Source organism: Rhinoraja longicauda, chromosome 27, assembly GCF_053455715.1.
Source record: "Rhinoraja longicauda isolate Sanriku21f chromosome 27, sRhiLon1.1, whole genome shotgun sequence".
Lineage (NCBI taxonomy): Eukaryota > Metazoa > Chordata > Chondrichthyes > Rajiformes > Arhynchobatidae > Rhinoraja > Rhinoraja longicauda.
The window spans coordinates 23473223-23493681 of record NC_135979.1 but is presented as its reverse complement, the minus strand read 5'-3'; the positions used below and the strand labels follow the sequence as shown (position 1 = coordinate 23493681).

Genomic DNA, 20459 nt, shown 5'->3' with positions numbered 1-20459 from the left:
GAATAATGTTTAGTGCAGATAAAGTCCAGTAAATTCCAATTAAAGATAGTCTGAAGGTCTCCAATGAGGTAGATAGTAGCTCAGGACCACTCTCTAGATGTTGGTAGGATGGTTCAGTTACCTGATAGCAACTGGGAAGAAACTGTCTCTGAATCTGGAGGTGTGTGTTTTCACACCGCTGTACTTCTTTCTTGATGGGAGAGGGTAGATGGGAGGGATCTGGGTGAGACTCGGCCTTAGTTATGCTGGTGGCCTTGCGGAAGCAGCGTGGTGTAAATGGAGTCAATGGAAGAGAGGTTGGTTTATGTGATGGTCTGAGCTGCGTCCACAATTTACTGCAATTTCGTGCGGCCTTGGATGGAGCTGATCCCAAAGCATGCGGTGATGCATCCCGATGAATTGTTTTCCACGACGCATCTGCAGAAGTTGTTGAGTGAGTAGGGGACATGCCGAGCTTCCCAAGCCTTCTAGGAAGGTCGAGGCATTGGTGTGTTTTCTTGACCATTGCTTTGGTGTGGGTGGCCCAGTACAAGGACTCTTTTGTTCATGGCCATTGTTGATGAGGCTGATTAGACTGTGAGGGTCACTCAGTCGCAGCAAGAGATGAAAGGGCGGTCACGGTGGCGCAGCGGTACAGTTGCTGCCTTACAGCGAATGCAGCGCCAGAGACCCGGGTTGATCCCGACTACGGGTACTGTCTGCACGGAGTTTGCACGTTCTCCCCGTGACCTGCGTGGGTTTTCTCCGAGATCTTCGGTTTCCTCCCACACTCCAAAGACGTGCAGGTTTGTAGGTTAATTGGCTGGGTAAATGTAGAAATTGTCCCCAGTGGGTGTAGGAGAGTGTTAGTGTGTGGGGATCGCTGGTCGGCGCGGACCTGGTGGGCCGAAGGGCCTGTTTCCGTGCTGTATCTCTAAAAAAAAAAAAATGGGGCCACAATTAAGTTATTTTTTAATTGAAAGACGGCATGGAAGCAGGCCCTTCAGCCCACTGAGTCCATGCTGATCACCCATTCACACTGGTTCTATGTTAAAGAACATAATGGTTTAAAAGGCATATAGTATGGTTGCCTTCATCGGTTGGGGCATTGGGTATAGGAGTCAGGAAGTCTCGATGCAGCTTTACAGGACTTTGGTTAGGTGGCATGTGGAATATATAATGAAGTTCTGGTTCCCCTATTACTGGGAGGATGTGGAGTCCTTGGTGAGAGTGCAGAGGAGGTTTACCAGAATGCTGCCTGGATTAGGGGGTATTTTTACAAGGAAAAGTGTACTAGCTTTCTCTGAAGCATCAGAGACTGATCGAAGTATATACAACTATGTATGTACAATTATGAGATGCATTGATAGGGTAAACAGTCAGAACGTTTACCACAGGGTGGAATTGTCAAAGATTAGAGGGCATAGTTTTTTTTGTTGTTTTTTTAAAAAATTTTGAAAAGCATATGTACAAATAGAAATTAAAAAACACATTTGTTACAGAGTTCTTACATAGCTTCAATTTTTAAAATTTTGAAGAGAGAAAGTAAAAAAAAAAAAAAACTATAAACTTGGGGAGAGAGAATAAGAGGGTTAAAAAAAAAAAAAAAGGATCTAACTATAAAAATTAAAGGGAGTAGATCCGGGAGACAATAACCACAGTTGTACATCCAACCCCTAACTCAAGTTTCAACTTTTAATTTAAATTTTTTATTTTAGTCCTGTGCCAAACCCATTTACTTTTCTAAAAATTCAATAAATGGAGACCATATTTTAAAAAATAACTCGGGTTTGTCGATTAAGGCAAATCTTATTTTTTCCAAATGCAGGGTCTCTGTCATTTCCGTAGTCCACATTTTAATTGTGGGGGCATAGTTTTAAGATGAGATGGGCAAAGTTTAACAGAGATGTACAGGACAATATTTTTACACAGAGAGTGGTGGGTGCCCGGAATGCGCTGCCAGGGGGTAGTTGTGGTGGCAGACGACTCCAGAGATATTGATGATGAGGGATTTGGTAATAGAAATGCCATTGAATGTGAGTGCAGGTGGCCAGTGTTTCAGTGTCGTTGCTGATACTTCTGTGATCCGATTGTTACTTGCCACATCCCAGTATAGATCGGGACGTTGAGCAGGTCTTGCTGCAGGTGTGGGTTCCCTCATTCACTGAGGATTGGGACTGGAAGGTTGGGCAACCATTAGCGAATATTATGGAAGGAAGGCTATGGATGCAGCTCAAGGTGGTTGAATTGGGACCCAGTCCTGAGGAGCTCCTAGTGTATGTCCACGCCTCCAACAGCCATCTTTCGTTGCGGGAGATCCAAGTCCAACCACTGAAGTCCTATCTCCATGGTGCTCAATGACTTCAGTTTTATCAGGGTCCTTTACTACCATACTCGGTCAAGTGTTGCCTTTGTGTCAAACAGTCACTGTCACCTCTGGACTCCTTCTCTGTGGCCCGTATGTGGACCAAGGCAGTGGTGAGATCTGGAGCAGAGTGAGCCCTGGCAAAACCACACCTGGGTGAGCAAGGTATTGATCAGTCCGTGCTGTGGACTGCACTGTCGATGATGCTTCCCCTCCGCTTCCTCAGCCAGATTGGAATTGGCCTGAGAACAGCCGTCACTGGGCAATTTTCCATTTTACCAGTGTTGTGATTGTCCTGGACTGTTCTGGCTCGCACTCAGCTAGTTCTGGAGCCCAGCTCCACAGCTGGGATAGTCTTGATTATCGACTCAGTCCTTCTGGTCAAAGACGATGGTGAATGTTTCACCTCTCTCAGTTATGCAGATGGCTTGGAGAATGTGGGTCATTCATGGAACAGAAACCAAGTGTCCTACATGAAGGATATAGAGTGGAAACATTTTGGTAGTGTTGATTCAGAGTTTTTAAATATGCGAGTGGCATTTAGAAGGGCTTTAGACAGGCACTTGGATATGCTGGGAATGGAAGGATATGGATCAGGTGCAAGCAGAGGCGATCAATGCAACTTAGCATCATGTTTGGCATAGACATTGTGGGCCACAGGGCACTGTGCTGCACTGTTCCATGTTCATTTTAGTTTACTTTAGAGATAGAGCATGGAAACAGGCCCTTTGTTTCCCAGGTTCAGGCCGGCAAGTGATCTCCCACACACTATTTCAATGTGTACATTGAGGTCAATTTACAGAAGCCAATTAACTTACAAACCTACATATCTTTGTTCTACTTCAACTTGTTTGTCCTGGGAATAAAGACAGTAAAGATAGGGTAAGGGTGGCCCCTTATGGAAAAACTGGGAGAGCAAGTGAGGATGTGGGGGTGAGGGGGTGTATGCTTTGGGGCAGTGTCTGGGGGATGATGGTGACCTGGGGCTGACAGTGATGTTCTCTTCCAGGTGATGTTTGAGCGTTGGTGAGGGGCATTGGTGCAGACATGTGGACACTTTGGTTTGCCATCCTGTGGGCGTCTGTCACAGCGGAGCAGTCCAGCACGGAGGCACCGGCAAGGGGCAGAGGTAAGGCTTGTACCGCAACAGTCGGGCGGGACACCCTCGGGCTGGTCTCCAGGTATCCCCTTCCCTCCCAGCATGTCCACCTCCCCCCGGCAAACAGTTCCCAGCACCAGAGCCCTTCCATCATCTGCACCGGGCACTGTTCACCGGGTGTGAGGTGGAAAGTGAACGCTGACCAGTTGGGCAGCACGGTGGCACAGTGGTAGAGTTGCTGCCTTACCCATGGACCTGGGTTCGATCCTGACTACGGATGCTGTGCGTACGTAGTTTGTACGTTTTCCCCGTGACTTGCGTGGGTTTTCTCCGGGATTTCCGGTTTCCTCCCAAACTCTGCAGGCTAATTGGCGTGGTATAATTGTAAGTGTGTAGGATAGTGCCAGTGTGTGGGGGTCGCTGGTCGGCACGGGCTCAGTGGGTTGAAGGGTCTGTTTCCGCACTGTATCTCTAAACAAAACTAAACAGTCCCTGTCCACTGCACCATCTCCGAGCAGTGATCAGTCCCGGCTTGTGTTGTAGCTCCGACATCGGTGCTTGGGAATGTAACGCAGGAGGCCCTTCAGCTCTTCAAGTCAGTCAAACATCCACGGGGACCGTGGCTAATCTCTGCCTTGGTCCATGGTCCTACACTAGCCCTGGATCCCCTTAAAATCCAGTCAATCTGTTTTGAATGGACACAACAACTTGAGTCAAAGCTTTTTGAATGAACACCTTTCCAGGGTGGTGGTGGAGGCAAATGCGATAGTGGTGTTTCAGAGGCTTTTGGATAGGCACATGAAAGCACTGGGATAGGAGGGATATGGATCATGTGCAGGCAGATGAGATCTGTTTAACTGAGGTCAGTTTAATTAACATCATGTTCGGCACAGACATTGTTGGCCGAAGGGCTTGTTCCTGTGCTCTTCTATTCTGTTCTATTTTAATGACGAGTCAAAGTAGAGTTTTTTTTAATGAATAGCCCTACGTGAGGGGGAACTGCAAAGGTCCCTCAACTTTGATGATTCCCCCTTGCCCCAATGACCTGCTGCCCTGTGGACCATGAGCTACCTGTCGGGTTTACTGTCTGACCTTCAATGCCTACCCCAGAGAGCTGACTCCTGAGCTCGAGACGTGGTCCATGGTTTCAAGTCTTGCCCTGGAACGTTATGGCCGGAGAGGGGCTGTGTTTATTACTGGGGAGGGGCAAACCGGCATGTCTTTGGGATGTGGGAGGAAACTGGAGCACCCGGAGATATCCCACGTGGTCACAGGGAGAACATGCTAAATACGCACACACAGCACCCGAGATCAAGATCGAACCAGGTGTCTCTGTCGCTGTGTGGCAGCAGTTCTACCCGCTGCTTGTTGCCTTTTGTAGATAAATTGAAATTGTCATTGTTTCTTCAATTTCAAATGTACTTAACGATGCACATTGAGACGTGCAGGGACTCTGTGCTTCCCCACGTGCCAGTTACTGCACTGCTCATGACTGATGGACCTTCCTTTTCCAGATGTTCCGTGCCCACGTATCCACGACGATGCAAGGAAATCACGACACCAGGAGCAATTCGTTAACGTTTCAGGTAGACACTCGCACGGCACAATCACTTGTGCGCTGTCTGTCTGTGACTACCACCCTCTGACCTTTGCAGCCTCTCTGCTGGATTCTTGGGTCAAAATGCATGGCAAGGTTCAGGCTGGGCAAACGCTAACTCCACCGGTTAATGGTGGGCATCAGGTTTAGCTGTTCATGCCCCTCGCCCCCTAGCCCCCAAGCCCCTCGCCCCCAAGCCCCTCGCCCCCAAGCCCCTCGCCCCCAAGCCCCTCGCCCCCCAGCCCCTCGCCCCCCAGCCCCTCGCCCCCCAGCCCCTCGCCCCCCAGCCCCCCAGCCCCCCCAACCCCCCAACCCCCCGCCCCCCAACCCCCTCGCCCCCCCAACCCCCTCGCCCCCCAACCCCCTCGCCCCCAACCCCCTCGCCCCCCAACCCCCTCGCCCCCCAACCCCCTCGCCCCCCAACCCCCTCGCCCCCCAACCCCCTCGCCCCCCAACCCCCTCGCCCCCCAACCCCCTCGCCCCCCAACCCCCTCGCCCCCCAACCCCCTCGCCCCCCAACCCCCTCGCCCCCCAACCCCCTCGCCCCCCAACCCCCTCGCCCCCCAACCCCCTCGCCCCCCAACCCCCTCGCCCCCCAACCCCCTCGCCCCCCCAACCCCCTCGCCCCCCAACCCCCTCGCCCCCCAGCCCCCTCGCCCCCCCGCCCCCTCGCCCCCCCGCCCCCTCGCCCCCTCGCCCCCCAACCCCCTCGCCCCCCCAACCCCCTCGCCCCCCAACCCCCTCGCCCCCCAACCCCCTCGCCCCCCAACCCCCTCGCCCCCAACCCCCTCGCCCCCCAACCCCTCGCCCCCTCGCCCCCCAACCCCCTCGCCCCCCAACCCCCTCGCCCCCCAACCCCCTCGCCCCCCAACCCCTCGCCCCCCAACCCCCTCGCCCCCCAACCCCCTCGCCCCCCAACCCCCTCGCCCCCCAACCCCCTCGCCCCCCAACCCCCTCGCCCCCCAACCCCTCGCCCCCAACCCCCTCGCCCCCCAACCCCCTCGCCCCCCAACCCCCTCGCCCCCCAACCCCCTCGCCCCCCAACCCCCTCGCCCCCCAACCCCCTCGCCCCCCAACCCCCTCGCCCCCAACCCCTCGCCCCAACCCCCTCGCCCCCCAACCCCCTCGCCCCCCAACCCCCTCGCCCCCCAACCCCCTCGCCCCCCAACCCCCTCGCCCCCCAACCCCCTCGCCCCCCAACCCCCTCGCCCCCCAACCCCTCGCCCCCCAACCCCCTCGCCCCCAACCCCCTCGCCCCCCAACCCCCTCGCCCCCCAACCCCCTCGCCCCCCAACCCCCTCGCCCCCCAACCCCCTCGCCCCCCAACCCCCTCGCCCCCCAACCCCCTCGCCCCCCAACCCCCTCGCCCCCCAACCCCCTCGCCCCCCAACCCCCTCGCCCCCCAACCCCCTCGCCCCCCAACCCCCTCGCCCCCCAACCCCCTCGCCCCCCAACCCCCTCGCCCCCCAACCCCCTCGCCCCCCAACCCCCTCGCCCCCCAGGCCCCCTCGCCCCCCAGGCCCCCTCGCCCCCCAGGCCCCCTCGCCCCCCAGGCCCCCTCGCCCCCCAGGCCCCCTCGCCCCCCAGGCCCCCTCGCCCCCCAGGCCCCCTCGCCCCCCAGGCCCCCTCGCCCCCCAGGCCCCCTCGCCCCCCAGGCCCCCTCGCCCCCCAGGCCCCCTCGCCCCCCAGGCCCCCTCGCCCCCCAGGCCCCCTCGCCCCCCAGGCCCCCTCGCCCCCCAGGCCCCCTCGCCCCCCCGGCCCCCCTCGCCCCCCCGGCCCCCCGGCCCCCCCGCCCCCCCGGCCCCCTCGGCCCCCTCGCCCCCCCGGCCCCCCGGCCCCCTCGCCCCCCCGGCCCCCTCGCCCCCCCCGGCCCCCTGGCTCCTCGCCCCTCGCCCCCTCGTCTCTTCGCCCCTTAGCCGCTCACGCTCTTGCCCCTCATCTCCACTAACCCCTCATCTCCTCTAACCACAATCCACTGACCTCATCTCACCCTTGAACCCATCACCTCACCCTCAAACTCCTCACCCTCCAACCATCTTCTCTCCCAGTCTCCATGCGCCGTTAGCCCATCTCGACTACTGCCTTGTCATCAGTCTCTCCACTGATATCGGGTCCCATTTCACCAGGTCCTGAGCATCTGCATTAAAGCACACCTGGTGAACCTGGGCTGTGCTGAGGTTCCACACCATCCCCTGTGGGGTCAGCACAGAGTGCCTGATGGGACCCAGTGTTTACAGCCGTCACTGCATCAGCGGGAAGCTTGCGACTGGGACGAGGCAGATCCAGCTGTTCGGAAGGCCAGCTGTTCCACCACAGCTGGGTCGACAGCTGATGTATGGGGTTAGGGTTTGGCTGTTTGACCACATCCTTCTTTGGGATATCCACGCAACATCTGGCAAGCAGCAGTCCTGCAGATGTGCAGGGACCAATGGTCAGTTGTTCCTGGCCAACATCTGGATGGGACTGAGGGAGAAGAGCAGGTAACCACCAGAATCTACGTAGAGACACAAGGAACTGCCGGTGCTGGAATCTCAAGCTGGAACTCAGTGGGTCAGGCAGCATCTGTGGAGGGAATGGACCGATGGCATTTTGGGTCTGGAGGTACCTATGGACACTGACTCTTGTTCTTTGGCTTGCAGGCTTTAATTTGCTCAGGAGATTCTCTCTCTTTAAGACGCCGGCACTGAAGAAAATCCGAAGTCCGACAGGGTCGTTGATTGTGAGATTAGGAAACGTGTCCCTGGTCAGAGCCACTGAGTAAGTGCTGGCAGCCATGAGGTGGGAAGGGCAGACTCTGGTCCGAGACCTGACGGTGGTCTATCAGGGGGTGGGTGACGGGGTTAATGGTTGGAGTGAGGAGACCTGTGGCAGTGACCTTCTGTTGTATCCACTCTAACCCTGAGGAGACCTGAGCCACATCCAGCAGCACCTCCCCAGAGATCCCTGTAGCCCCGGGGAGCTCTGCCAGTCTCTCTGGACCCGAACCCTGAGGGGACTGGCGCTGAGGGAGCGGAGGGGGGTGGTGGGCTGGGTCAACCGCTCTGCCGAGGGTGGTCAATGCTTGTCCGTTGCCCCACCGCTGTGTGTCAGCAAGTGGAGAACACTGAGCTGAGGTGCGTCTCAGTGGCAGGACATTGAGTGTGCCCCTCTCACGTTAAAGAGTGCGCCCCTCTCACCTTCAGCGACAATGCCCCACTCACCTTGAAGCTATGACCTTCAGTCTTTGACATTACTGCCCTGGGGACAAAGGTTCTGAAGGATTCTGTTTTCTGGGAAAAGAGAGTGAAGGGTTTGAACAATCGATGCAGAGACTTTTCAGCTTAAATCCAGAGACATATCCCAGTGAGATGATGGGGGTGGGGGGGGGGGGGTGGGAGGGAAAGGTGAGATGTAGCCATTGCAAATGATCGTTTGTGCTCCAGCTGTCAGCCGAGGTGTTTATTGTGTCCAATAACATTGGTGCTTCCTGTTTGCTTTTCTGCACTGTCTGCAGAGCTTCCAGTTCATTGCAACAAAACTACTTGTCCAGAAAAAGTACTCTTCTAGTGTGGGAGTGCTGACCATACCTGGGGTACAGGCACTGGAGGTGTGACTGCACCTGGGGTACAGGCACTGGAGGTGTGACTGCACCTGGGGTACAGACACTGGAGGTGTGACTGCACCTGGGGTACAGACACTGGAGGTGTGACTGCACCTGGGGTACAGACACTGGAGGTGTGACTCCATTCGGGGTACAGTATCTCTATCTCTATCTCTATCTCTATCTCTATCTCTATCTCTATCTCTATCTCTATCTCTATCTCTATCTCTATCTCTATCTCTATCTCTATCTCTATCTCTATCTCTATCTCTATCTCTATCTCTATCTCTATCTCTATCTCTATCTCTATCTCTCTCTCTCTCTCTCTCTCTATCTCTATCTCTATCTCTATCTCTATCTCTCTATCTCTCTCTCTCTCTCTCTCTCTCTCTCTCTCTCTCTCTCTCTCTCTCTCTCTCTCTCTCTCTCTCTCTCTGTCTCTCTGTCTCTCTGTCTCTCTGTCTCTCTGTCTCTCTGTCTCTCTGTCTCTCTGTCTCTCTGTCTCTCTGTCTCTCTGTCTCTCTGTCTCTGTCTCACTGACATTACATCAGTAGTAACCTCATGTGCAGCTCCGGTATTTATTTTTCTTAGCCAAGTCCGAGAAAGAGCCAGAACAGCTTAACGTTGTGCAACACCCCCAACTCTAGGCCAGAAAGAGGAGGGGATGAAAGAATGACCAAACATTGGCTGGTCAACATCTGGCTCCAGCGCTGGAGGTCAGGTCCTTCACCAGATTAGGTTTAGGTTCAGGTTTATTACTGTCACGTGGTCTGAGCTATAGTGAAAAGCTTTGTTTTGCTTGCTGCCCAAACAGATCAGATACATTATACATACATACAATCAAGTCAAACTCAAATGCAATTGGTAGAGCAAAGGGGAAGATACAGAGTGCAGAATCTAGTTCTCAGCTTTGTCGCGCCTCAGTTCCATAGACACAGTCCAATGTCCTCAATGGGGTAGAGGTGAACTGGACGATACCATCGATTATTGAAAGACCATACAAGAGCTTGAGATCAGAGGGGAAGAAGCTTTTCCAGAGTCTGGTGGTGCACTTACAAGCAATCTTCTGCCGGTTTGGTGCGGGAAAAAGAAAGAATGGCGGGGGTGGGTGAGGGACAGGTCTTTGGTTGTGTTAGCTGCTTTTCCGAAGCAGCATGACGTCAATGGTGGGAGGTCTGGTCTGTGTGGGTCTGGGAAGGCAGGCTGTGGAGAGGATAACTCGCTCTGCGGCTGCACCTGGAGACTGTGTTGGCCATAGAGGACGGGGCTGGGGGTCAGCGGTCAAAGGTGGTCGGGGTCTGGGATGGGGGGGGGTGGATGTCAGAGGGTCGGGTCTAGGGGTGGAGGGGGGGAGGTCAGGGGTGGAGGGGTGGATGTCAGGGGGTCGGGGTCAGGGGTGGAGGGGTGGATGTCAGGGGGTCGGGGTCAGGGGTGGAGGGGTGGATGTCAGGGGGTCGGGTGGAGGGGTGGATGTCAGGGTTTAGGGGTCAAGGGTGGAGGGGTGGATGTCAGGGGGTCGAGGTTAGGGGTGGGGAGGATCAGTGGGTTGGGTGGGGGATGTGGCCCTGCATCGTTCCGTGCATTAACCCACATCTGTCTTGTCTTTCAGTCAGGTGTTCCCCAAGGGGCTGCCCACGGACTTCACCTTCCTGGCCACCCTGCTGATGAAGAAGAGGACACTGAAGAAGAGCTGGTACCTGGTGAAAATCACCGACTCCCAGGGCCGAACGCAGGTGGGTCGGCCATGCCCTGGACCGAGCTCTGAGGGAGAGCCTTCTGAGCCGAGCTGGCACAGGGAGCTGGGGACAGGGGGAGGCGGGGAGCTGGGGATGTGGGGAGGCGGGGAGCTGGGGACAGGGGGGGCTGGGGATGCGGGGAAGTTGGGGACAAGGGGGAGCTGTGGACAAGGGGGAGCTGTGGACGAGGGGGAGCTGGGGACAGAGGGGGAGCTGGGGACAGGTGGGGAGCTGGGGACAGGTGGGGAGCTGGGGACGAGGGGGAGCTGTGGACGAGGGGGAGCTGTGGACGAGGGGGAGCTGTGGACGAGGGGGAGCTGGGGACAGGGGGGGAGCTGTGGACAGGTGGGGAGCTGGGGACGAGGGGAGCTGGGGACAGGGGGGGCTGGGGACGAGGGGGAGCTGTGGACGAGGGGGAGCTGGGGACAGGGGGGAGCTGTGGACGAGGGGGAGCTGTGGACGAGGGGGAGCTGGGGACGGGGGGGAGCTGTGGACGAGGGGGAGCTGGGGACGGGGGGAGCTGTGGACGAGGGGGAGCTGGGGACAGGGGGGGCTGGGGACGAGGGGGAGCTGGGGACAGGGGGAGCTGTGGACGAGGGGGAGCTGTGGACAGGGGGGGAGCTGGGGACAGGGGGGGAGCTGGGGACGAGGGGGAGCTGTGGACAGGGGGGGAGCTGTGGACAGGGGGGGAGCTGGGGACGAGGGGGGAGCTGGGGACAGGGGGGAGCTGGGGACGAGGGGGGGCTGGGGACGGGAGGAGCTGGGGACAGGGGGGGCTGGGGACGAGGGGGAGTTGGGGACAGTGCAGAAACAGGCTCTTCGGCCCACCGAGCCCACACTGACCAGCAATTCCTGCACACTAACACTAACCTACACACACTAGGGACAATTTACAATTTTACCAAGCCAATTGCCCATTTACTCTCAGTGACGGTCTCCTAGTTTTGGTATGTAGGCGGACTGAGAGATGTTGCTGCTTCTGCCCCTCCCACTCCCATGGCATGGCACAGAGTGTGCAGTCAATGGTTTGGATTCCTGGGCCGCTCCCTCCCTCCTGTATACTGTGCCGACCCTTCGAGAGGGTTTGCATCCCTCGCTGGGGAGATGGGACCTCCCCAGAAATCGTGCATGGGGAGACGAGGAGATGGGTGGGGAGCTGCGAGTCTCTGACTGGCAGCCACACCAGGGTTTCACCTGCCTGGGCCACGCAGACCATCGCCCGCCCGCTCACACCAGTTCTATGTTATCCCACTTTCTCATCCACTCCCTGCACACTACGGGCAATTAACCTGCAGACCCACACGTCTTGGGGCTGTGGGGGGAAACCCACACAGTCACAGGGAGAACCGACAAACACCACACAGACAGTAGCCGAGGTCCGGATCGAACCCGGGTCTCTGGCGCTAGGAGGCAGCAGCTCGTCCAACTGTACCACTGTGCTGTTCTGATGGCTCTCTCAATTTTAAACGTCCCCAGATGTTGGAGTTGAGAACTTTGTTAGGTCGTCTTGTCATAGAGTAATACAGCACAAAAAAGGCCCTTCGGCCCAACTCATCCATGCTGACCAAGATTCCCCATCTACAGAAATCCCATTTGCGCACGATTGATCCATGTTCCTCTGATCCTTTACTATCCATGGACTGTTCTAGTACCTGGCTCAACTACCTCCTCTGACAGCTCGTTCCATATACCCACCACCCACACACCGAGATGCTGCACTATTAAGTCTGGCCAACAGGCTGTGGATTCACACACTGAGTGGCTTGCAGATCCGTTTGAGAGGAGAGTTGTGGCCTTGCCTGATCCTGGGTTTAGTTTAGTTTAGTTTAGAGATACAGCATGGAAACAGATTCTCCAGCCCATCGAGCCCATGCCGACCAATGATCGCCCCGTACAGTAGCACTGTTCTACACACTAGGGACTATTTGCAATCTTTACCAAAGCCAATTAACCTACAAACCTGTACATCTTACGCTCTGCCACAATTCTACCACTGCGCCACCGTGCGGCTGGGGACACAGAGGTCTAGTCCGGGACAGATACATCCGCCCTCTCCTATGGCCTTTGGTGAAGAAGCTGTCTCAGTTGTTACTTGCTTTTCTCCCTGTTGCTCTCAGTTTTCGATCCGTGCTAACGGGAGGAACAAGACGGTGGAGTACCAGGCCCAGGGCTGGCTCCAAGAGCAGTTGCACTGGGTGTTCAGTAGCCAGGGCGTGGCTGCCCTCTTTAACCTCCGTTGGCACAAGCTGGTGGTCAGAGTACAGGACAACGTGGCCTCTCTCTACCTGGACTGCCGACTAATCGAGACGAAATCGGTGGAGGAGCGCGGCGAGATCGACACGGAGGGCCAGGCGGCGATGGGTCTTCTCGCCCAGAACAACCAGCCGGCTGAGGTTGGTCCCATCAGCGTTGCCCACCAGCAGGTGGTCAGCCCACCATCACCGACCGGCCCTGCAGGCAGTGGCCTGTTTACTGACGGCCGGCGAGACCCTCGGTGCCAATGAGTAGTGGTGGGCCGCTGGAAGGGAGGTGCTGATTGATCCATCGCATCCCTGCCGAAGGGGAGGTGCTGATTGGTCCTGTCGCACCCTTGCCAAAGGGGGAATGGTGATTGGTCTTCATCACATTCAACCCACAATGAAGGGGAGGTGCTGATTTGCCCTGTCACATCCTAGCCAAAGGGAGAATGGTGATTGGACCCCATAACATTCCGTTGAAGGGGAGGTGCTGATTGGGCCTACTCCGACCCGCACTGAAGGGGGAGATGCTGATTGGCCATGGCACATCTTTAGGGGAAGGTGGTGATTGGTCCCACCACCTGTCTGCTTGGTGCAGACCAAGTCGGGACCCTGCATGGTGTCCCAGTCCCAGTCCCATTGGGCGGGAGCAGGGAGAGAGGCAGCAGCCAGTGTGGCTGCCTGGGAATGGGTTGGGAATATTCCTGGTGAAACAGCTCCACCTGGATGGAAGCAATGGATGAGGTGTAGGAGGCCCATGGTTCTCTTCCCCCCCCCCCTCGCCCGATCTAACCCTCAGTCAGCACGTTCAGGGGGAGCTGCCGTGGTCAGCTCCGGTCCTCACTGCCCCCCACCCTCCCCCGGTGCGGTGCTCCACTCCCCTATGCTGGCTGGGCAGCCCCCACACACTGGGGCGTGCGAGCGTATGTCACACCTTCCACTCACCCCCTGCACCCTGTCTCCGCAAAGGTCGACCTGCGGCAGATGATCCTGTTCTGCGACCCCTTCGTGGCCGAGAAGATGACGTGCTGTGAGATTCCGGGTGTCCGGGTAAGTTTTCGGCGTTCCCCCTCCCACCCACTTCCCCGCATCCGACCTTGCCATCCCAATGGAATCCTGACGGCATTCCCGGATCCCAGCAACACACCCAGTCTGACCAGCGGTGACCTCTCCCCACCCCCACGATGCAAACATTGCTCGTTTCCCCTTCCCCTGCGACCAATTGCATCAAGTATACTCCCTCAGGTTATGCATTTCCCAGCCTCGATGATCCCCGCCCCCCCCCCCCCACCTGTATCCACCTATCACTCGCCAGGCTTTGCCCCACCCCTCCACATCTTTCCCAGCTTTCTCTCCCACCCCCCCCACTACAATCAGTCTGAAGAAGGGTCCCAACCTGAAACGTTGCCTGCCCCTATATCCCCTCCTCTTGCTTTCCATTTCACGCTTGTTCTCTCCTTACCTGACATCCATTCGTCTCCTTTTCACCACCAGCCCTTGTCACTAACTCCACCCATCTGTCAATCAACCATCCCCCACTCCTGTCACCTGTATCCACCTATCACTTGCCAGGCATTGTCACCTCTTCTCCAGTCTTCTCAACCCTCATGCATGCAGTCTGAAGAAGGGTCCCAACCCGATAGATTGCCTGTCCATTCCCTCCACAGATGCTGCCTGATCCGCTGAGTTCCTCCAGCACTTTGTGTTTAGCCCAGACTTCCATTGCCTGCAGTTCCATGTGTCTTCATTTTCCCCTCTTTCCCTGTTCTGGAAAAAAGGTATTTGACATGAAGCGGTAGCTCTGAGTGCCATCGACACAGCCTGACCCGCTGAGGGCTTCTGGAATCTTCCGTTTGTGTTTCGCTGTTCCCGTGTCCAGATGTTGTGATGATGATTTTCTTCCCGCCTTCCTCACAGTGTGCGGTGGATGTGCAGGGGCCAAAGAGCAGGCGGGATGCCCAGAGGCAGCAGGAGGGGACTTTGACAGGGGCCCTGCCTCAGATACGAGGGGAGGTCGAGACCAAGTGCTTCTGCGGAGACCAGACGACAAAGGCAAAGGTGAGCAGTCCAGTTCCAACTGGATGTGGAGAGGATGTTTCCACTAGTGGGAGAGTCTAGGACTAAAGGTCATAGCCTCAGAACTTAAGGACATTCTCTTAGGAAGGAGATGAGGAGACATTTCTTGAGTCAGAGGGTGGTGAATCTGTGGAATTATTTGCCACAGAAGGCTGTGGAGAACAAGTCAGTGGATATTTTTAAGGCAGAGATAGATAGATTCTTGGGGAGAAGGCAGGAGAATGGGGTTAGGAGGGAGAGATAGATCACCCATGATTGAATGGCGGAGTAGACTTGATGGGCCGAATGGCCTAATTCTGCTCCTATCACTTATGACCTTATGATTCATAAAGAGCTGGAATAACTCAGCGGGTCAGGCAGCATCTCTGGAGAACATGGATAGGTGACATTTTGGGTTGAGATCCTTCGTCAGACATCACCTTAACAGTCTGAAAAAGAATTCCAAGCTGAAATGTTACCTATCCATGTTCTCCACAGATGCTTCCGAACCCCGCTGAGTTACTCCAGCATCTTGTGTTTAAAAAAAATCAAACCCAGCACCTACAGTTCCTTGTGTCCACTGGTTCCAGTAGAGTTCTGCAGTTGGCGATGCTCAGAGATGTCCACATCTGTTGCACTGGCCAGAGCGTGGTGGACCATACACATGGGGGGTCAAGGGTCGCTTGGTTTATTGTCATATGTACCAAAAGCAGAACAAGGACATTCTTACTTGCAGCAGCATAGCAGGTCTGCAAACATAGTGCTCATAGATAATATAATAAACAAAATAATAAAAACACAATAATAATGCAAAAATCCCAAAGTCCTTAGAGCAACCAAGGCAGATCTTAGTTCATGGTTTAGATGGAGTTTGTAGTGTTCAGTAGCTTGAAGGTTGTTGGGAAGAAGCTGTTCCTGAACCTGACGTTACAGTTTTGTACAGAAGACACAGACACTTGTACCTTCTCCCCGATGGCAGGAGTGAAATGAGAGTGTGGCCTTGGTGGTGTGGGTCGTTGATGATGCTGGCTGACGTTTTGAGGCAGTGCCTTGTACAGATCCACCGTGGAGTGCCTGTGGCATGGCATTTTCTGAAAACACTGGGTTGGATATTTCTACGTGGCATTTCACAATGAAATGCGAGCAGCAAGTTTAATTTTGATGTAACGTAGGATTAACATTGATGTAATTTTGATGTAATGTAGGAGGTAACTGGTTCACAGCAGGATCCCATTGTCAGGCAAAGATAGACACAAGTAGTATAAGAAAATAACTGCAGATGCTGGTACAAATCGATTTATTCACAAAATGCTGGAGTAACTCAGCAGGTCAGGCAGCATCTCGGGAGAGAAGGAATGGGTGACGTTTCGGGTCGAGACCCTTCTTCAGACTGATAGACACAAAGTGGAATAGGAATATTTTATTGTCACATGTGACTAGGCACAGTGGGATTCTTTGCTTGCACACAAAATGTATACACTGAGTAACTCAGTGGGTCAGGCAGCATCTCTGGAGAAAAAGGATAGGTGACGTTTTGGGTCGGGACCCTTCTTCAGATATTATCAGACAGTTTGCCTCTCGTGACGTTGTAACTTGAAGCTGACCCCAGAGATGAGCGTGGGACCACTTGGACCCCCAGTATGGTTCTGAAGGGCTGTTGCTCTTGGGTGAGTCGTATTCCTGATGTGACGTTAAGCTGGGAATCTGCTGAGAAGATCCGCTGCCTATGTTTGAGTGTGAGCAGGAGTGTTGGCTCCGGTGCTGTGGATAACCCTCTCCCACCTATGTCACGAGAAGCAAACAGGGCCATTATAGCCTCATGCTGGCCACGGGGTTAACTCCTGCGGCTCCTACATTGTGAGAGTGACCGTGTTTCCAAATGACCTCTTCGGTGTTTGGCAACATCTTCAAGTTATGAAGAAGAATAACCTCTCTCTCCATTCCCACTCTTTTTCCTTTCTTCTTTCTCTTCTGGAATATAATTCCTAGAATGTATCTTACTCTAATCCTTGCCATCTTCACCAAAACAACGCAGTCTAAATTAACCTGCTTGCTCACGGGCTGAGGAAGGTAGCTGAAGTTCACAGGAAACCCAGGGATGACTGGTGAGGTTTAGGTTTTTTTAGTTTAGAGATACAGCATGAATACAGGCCCTTCAGAGTTCACGCTGACCAGCGATCCTCACACACTAGCAGTATCCTACACACACGAGGGACATTTTACAATCTTGACTTAAGCCAATTAAGCTACGTCTTTGGAATGTGGGAGGAAACCAGAGCACCCTGGGAAAACCCACGCCATCACGGTGAGAACGCACAAACAGCGTGCAGACAGCACCCATACTCAGGACCGAACCCAAGCATCTGGTACTGTAAGGCAGCAACTCTACCGCTGCGCCACCTTGTCCCTTCTCCATCAGGTGCTGAGGGTGGACAATCCTAAATGGAATTTCACAGTCAGGTCAACTGAGAGGTTCTGTACAGATTTCAGCCACTTAAGTGATGGAAATGAAATATGTGTTGTCACAGTAAACCTTAAAGCACCAGGTTCAAACCTGCTGTATGTTGGTAGCCCACAGTTTAGTATAGTTTCATTGAGTTTGTTATATTATTGTCATGTTTACTGAGGTGCGGTGCGACAGCTTCTGTTTGCGTGCTATCAAGTCAACGAGTAGACTATACATGATTAGAATCAAGCCATCCACTGTGCACAGATAAAGGATAAAGGGTGCAACATTTAGTGCAAGATAAAGTCAGATTAAAGATAGTTCAAAGGCCTCCAGAGGTAGATAGGAGGTCAGGACCACACTCTAGCTGATGAGAGGACCATTCAGTTGCCTGGTAACAATTGGGAAGAAACGTCTCTGAATCTGGAGGTTTGTGTTTTCAAACTTCTGTCCCTCTTGCCTGATGGGAGAGGGGAGAAGAGCAAGTGATCGGTGTGAGACTGATCTTTGATTATGCTGGGGCCTTGCCGAGGCAGCATGAAGTGTAGATGGGGTCGATGGAAGGGAGGTTCGTATGTGAAATGGTCTGGGCTACGTCCACAACCCTCTGAAATGTCTTGCGGCCTTGGATGGAGTTGTTCCCAAACCAGGCTGCGATGCATAAAATGTTTTTTTACAGTGCAACTGTAGAAGTCGGTGAGGGCTGTTGGGGAGATGCTGAACTTACTAAGCCTTCTCGGAAGTAGAGGTATTGGAGTGCTTTCTTGGCCTCAGCTTTGATGCGGCTGGTCCAGGACAAATTACTGGTAACATTTACGTCTAGGAACTTGAAGCTTTCGACCATCTCTATTTTGGCTCCATCAATGTGTAAGATGACCTTCCTCCCATTCACAGTGTCCCCGCGAGCACGTAGACTTTGGGCATCTTGACCCTGAGATGACTGCACCAACCTCCAGCCAAGTTCAGTGGGAGTCAGCAGAAACACAGTTGGCTTGCAGTGTCTCATATAAGCAAATAACGTGGTTTAGGTTTATAATCATTACATGTACTGAGATACAGTGTAACGCTGTGTTTTGCATACGATCCAATCAAACCGAGTAAAACCATACATGACACAATCAAGCCAAACTTGTACATTATGTGGAGCCTAGGGAAAAATGTAGAGTACAGCTGGAAAAGGTGGTAGATTGTAGAAGTAAGAAACTGCAACTGCTGGTTTACAAAAGAAGACATAAAGTGCTGGAATAGCTCAGCAAGTCAGACAGCAACTCTGGAGAACATGGATAGCCTTCTTCAGACAGTACATTTGCAGGTGGAAAAGAGATTTAAAAGAGTGGGGCGATTGTCTCGGATCGTAGTAGATCCTCCTCTGGAGTCGGCACGTCGCCCCGCCATCTTGCACAGTAAGTCTGGTTAATGATGTGGGCAGGACCACAGACATGTAGACTACCCCCCACCACACTGATACACAGTATACTCCACATATTTGATAAGCACTGCAGCCAGCCAAATTCCTGATTGCTTACAACAAAGGCAGATTTTAAATCAAAGCTTGAGGAAGGGCTCGGACCCAAAAGGTCACCCTCCACATTCCCTCCACAGATGCTGCCTGACCCGCTGAATTCCTCCAGCACTTGTGTTTTGCATCTGCAGTTCTACGTGTCTCCAAGGGCGGGGTGGCGGGAGGGCAAGGTGGCGGGGTGGCGGGAGGGCGGGAGGGTGGGGTGGCGGGGTGGCGGGAGGGTGGGGTGGGGGGGGGGCGGGAGGGCAGGGTGGCAGGAGGTTTTGAGGTGGGGTTTATACTGGCCCGGCGGGTGGGAAGCTACTGTTTAAGGAGGACATGCTGTTCCTTGGGGCCAAGCGAGGCAGCTGAGGGTGGAGCTGTCTGCAGTGGAGCCACTGGTGGGGTGGTAGCTGATGGGTGGGTGAGACTGTTGGCTTATTTGGAGTGCTGACTGCCTGCCTGCAGTGACACCTGCTGCCTTTCTTTTCCAGTGCAAGTCTTGCATCCCCGAGGTAGCTGGAAAAAACGTGAGTACCATTGATTGCGCTCTGGTTAAGTGTTGCTGTGGGTGCAGCTGGAGTGGAAGAGGCACTGGGCATAGTGTGTGTGAAGATGGATGGCAGTAGGTTACGGGGAGGCAATGAATAATTGGACAGTGTAGGTGTGGGTGCCCTTTGGTTGAACAATGGGCTCCACACCTTGTGGAGATTAGTCTCGGTCCCTGATGGGCACGAGGAAACATCATCCTTCCCATCTGAAGGGTGGCACTGTCCCGGGGAGGATCTGCTGGGGATGGTGCATCTTCTTTTCTGAAGTGCAATTAATTTGAATTCTTTATCAATCTCCCACAGGATGCCAGTGAACTGCTCAGAGAAAAGGTAATTAGCAGCGTGACGAGCTTCCTGACTGACTACTCACGGGCACAAGGCATGGGCGAGGTGCAGCTGGGGAGGGGGTGTTGTGGATCGCAGAGCACAGCGTGCTGAGTGTTCTAGACAGGCTCGATGCAGGAAGATTGTTCCCGATGTTGGGGGAGTCCAGAACAAGGGGTCACAGTTTAAGGATAAGGGGGAAGTCTTTTAGGACCGAGATGAGAACGTTTTTTTTCACACAGAGCGTGGTGAATCTGTGGAATTCTCTGCCACAGAGGGTAGTTGAGGCCAGTTCATTGGCTATATTTAAGAGGGAGTTAGATGTGGCCCTAAAGGGATCAGGGGGTATGGAGAGAAGGCAGGTACAGGATACTGAGTTGGATGATCAGCCATGATCATATTGAATGGCGGTGCAGGCTCGAAGGGCCGAATGGCCTATTCCTGCACCTACTTTCTATGTTTCTATGTTCTGAGTCTGGTTATACAATACAATACAATACAATACAATATATCTTTATTGTCATTGTACAGGGGTACAACGAGATTGGGAATGTGCCTCCCATACGATGCAATAATTAATTCGCTAGTCAGTATTAATTTAAACAACCCAATGAAACAAATTGGAACAGTTTTAAAACAGAATATCAGGATGGTGCTCAGTGCGCTCGGCCCATCAAGGCCCGTTGGATCTCCCAGTTGTTGACCTTCCTAACTTCCCTTCCCATTCCCACGCTGACCTCTCTGTCCTGGGCCTCCTCCATTGCCAGAGTGAGGCCAACACAAACCGGATGAACAGGTTTGTCCGGTTATTCTGGTTGGGTTTTGAATTCTCCAATTTTAGCTAACTTCCTACCAATTTTAGCTACCTTCCTACTTCCTACCACCCCCTTTCCTTCCTCCCCCCTCCTCTGCCCCAACTAGACTCCCACACCCCCCTCCCCCCCCCCCCCCCCCGCTACTTTCCTCCCTCTAGCTTCGTAGCTTTGCAA

General features: G+C 54.3%; 1 protein-coding gene across 1 annotated transcript in view; it reads left to right on the top strand.

Moving 5' to 3' along the window:
* col16a1 (collagen, type XVI, alpha 1) overlaps positions 1–20459 on the top strand; it is a 143697-nt gene that overhangs the window by 13213 nt on the left and 110025 nt on the right. The window contains 9 exon segments of the mRNA XM_078423060.1: positions 3354–3473; positions 4958–5029; positions 7680–7797; positions 10230–10353; positions 12474–12749; positions 13563–13643; positions 14511–14651; positions 19090–19125; positions 19450–19476. Of these exon segments, the coding sequence (XP_078279186.1) occupies positions 3392–3473; positions 4958–5029; positions 7680–7797; positions 10230–10353; positions 12474–12749; positions 13563–13643; positions 14511–14651; positions 19090–19125; positions 19450–19476 (957 nt within the window). The 5' untranslated portion in view covers positions 3354–3391.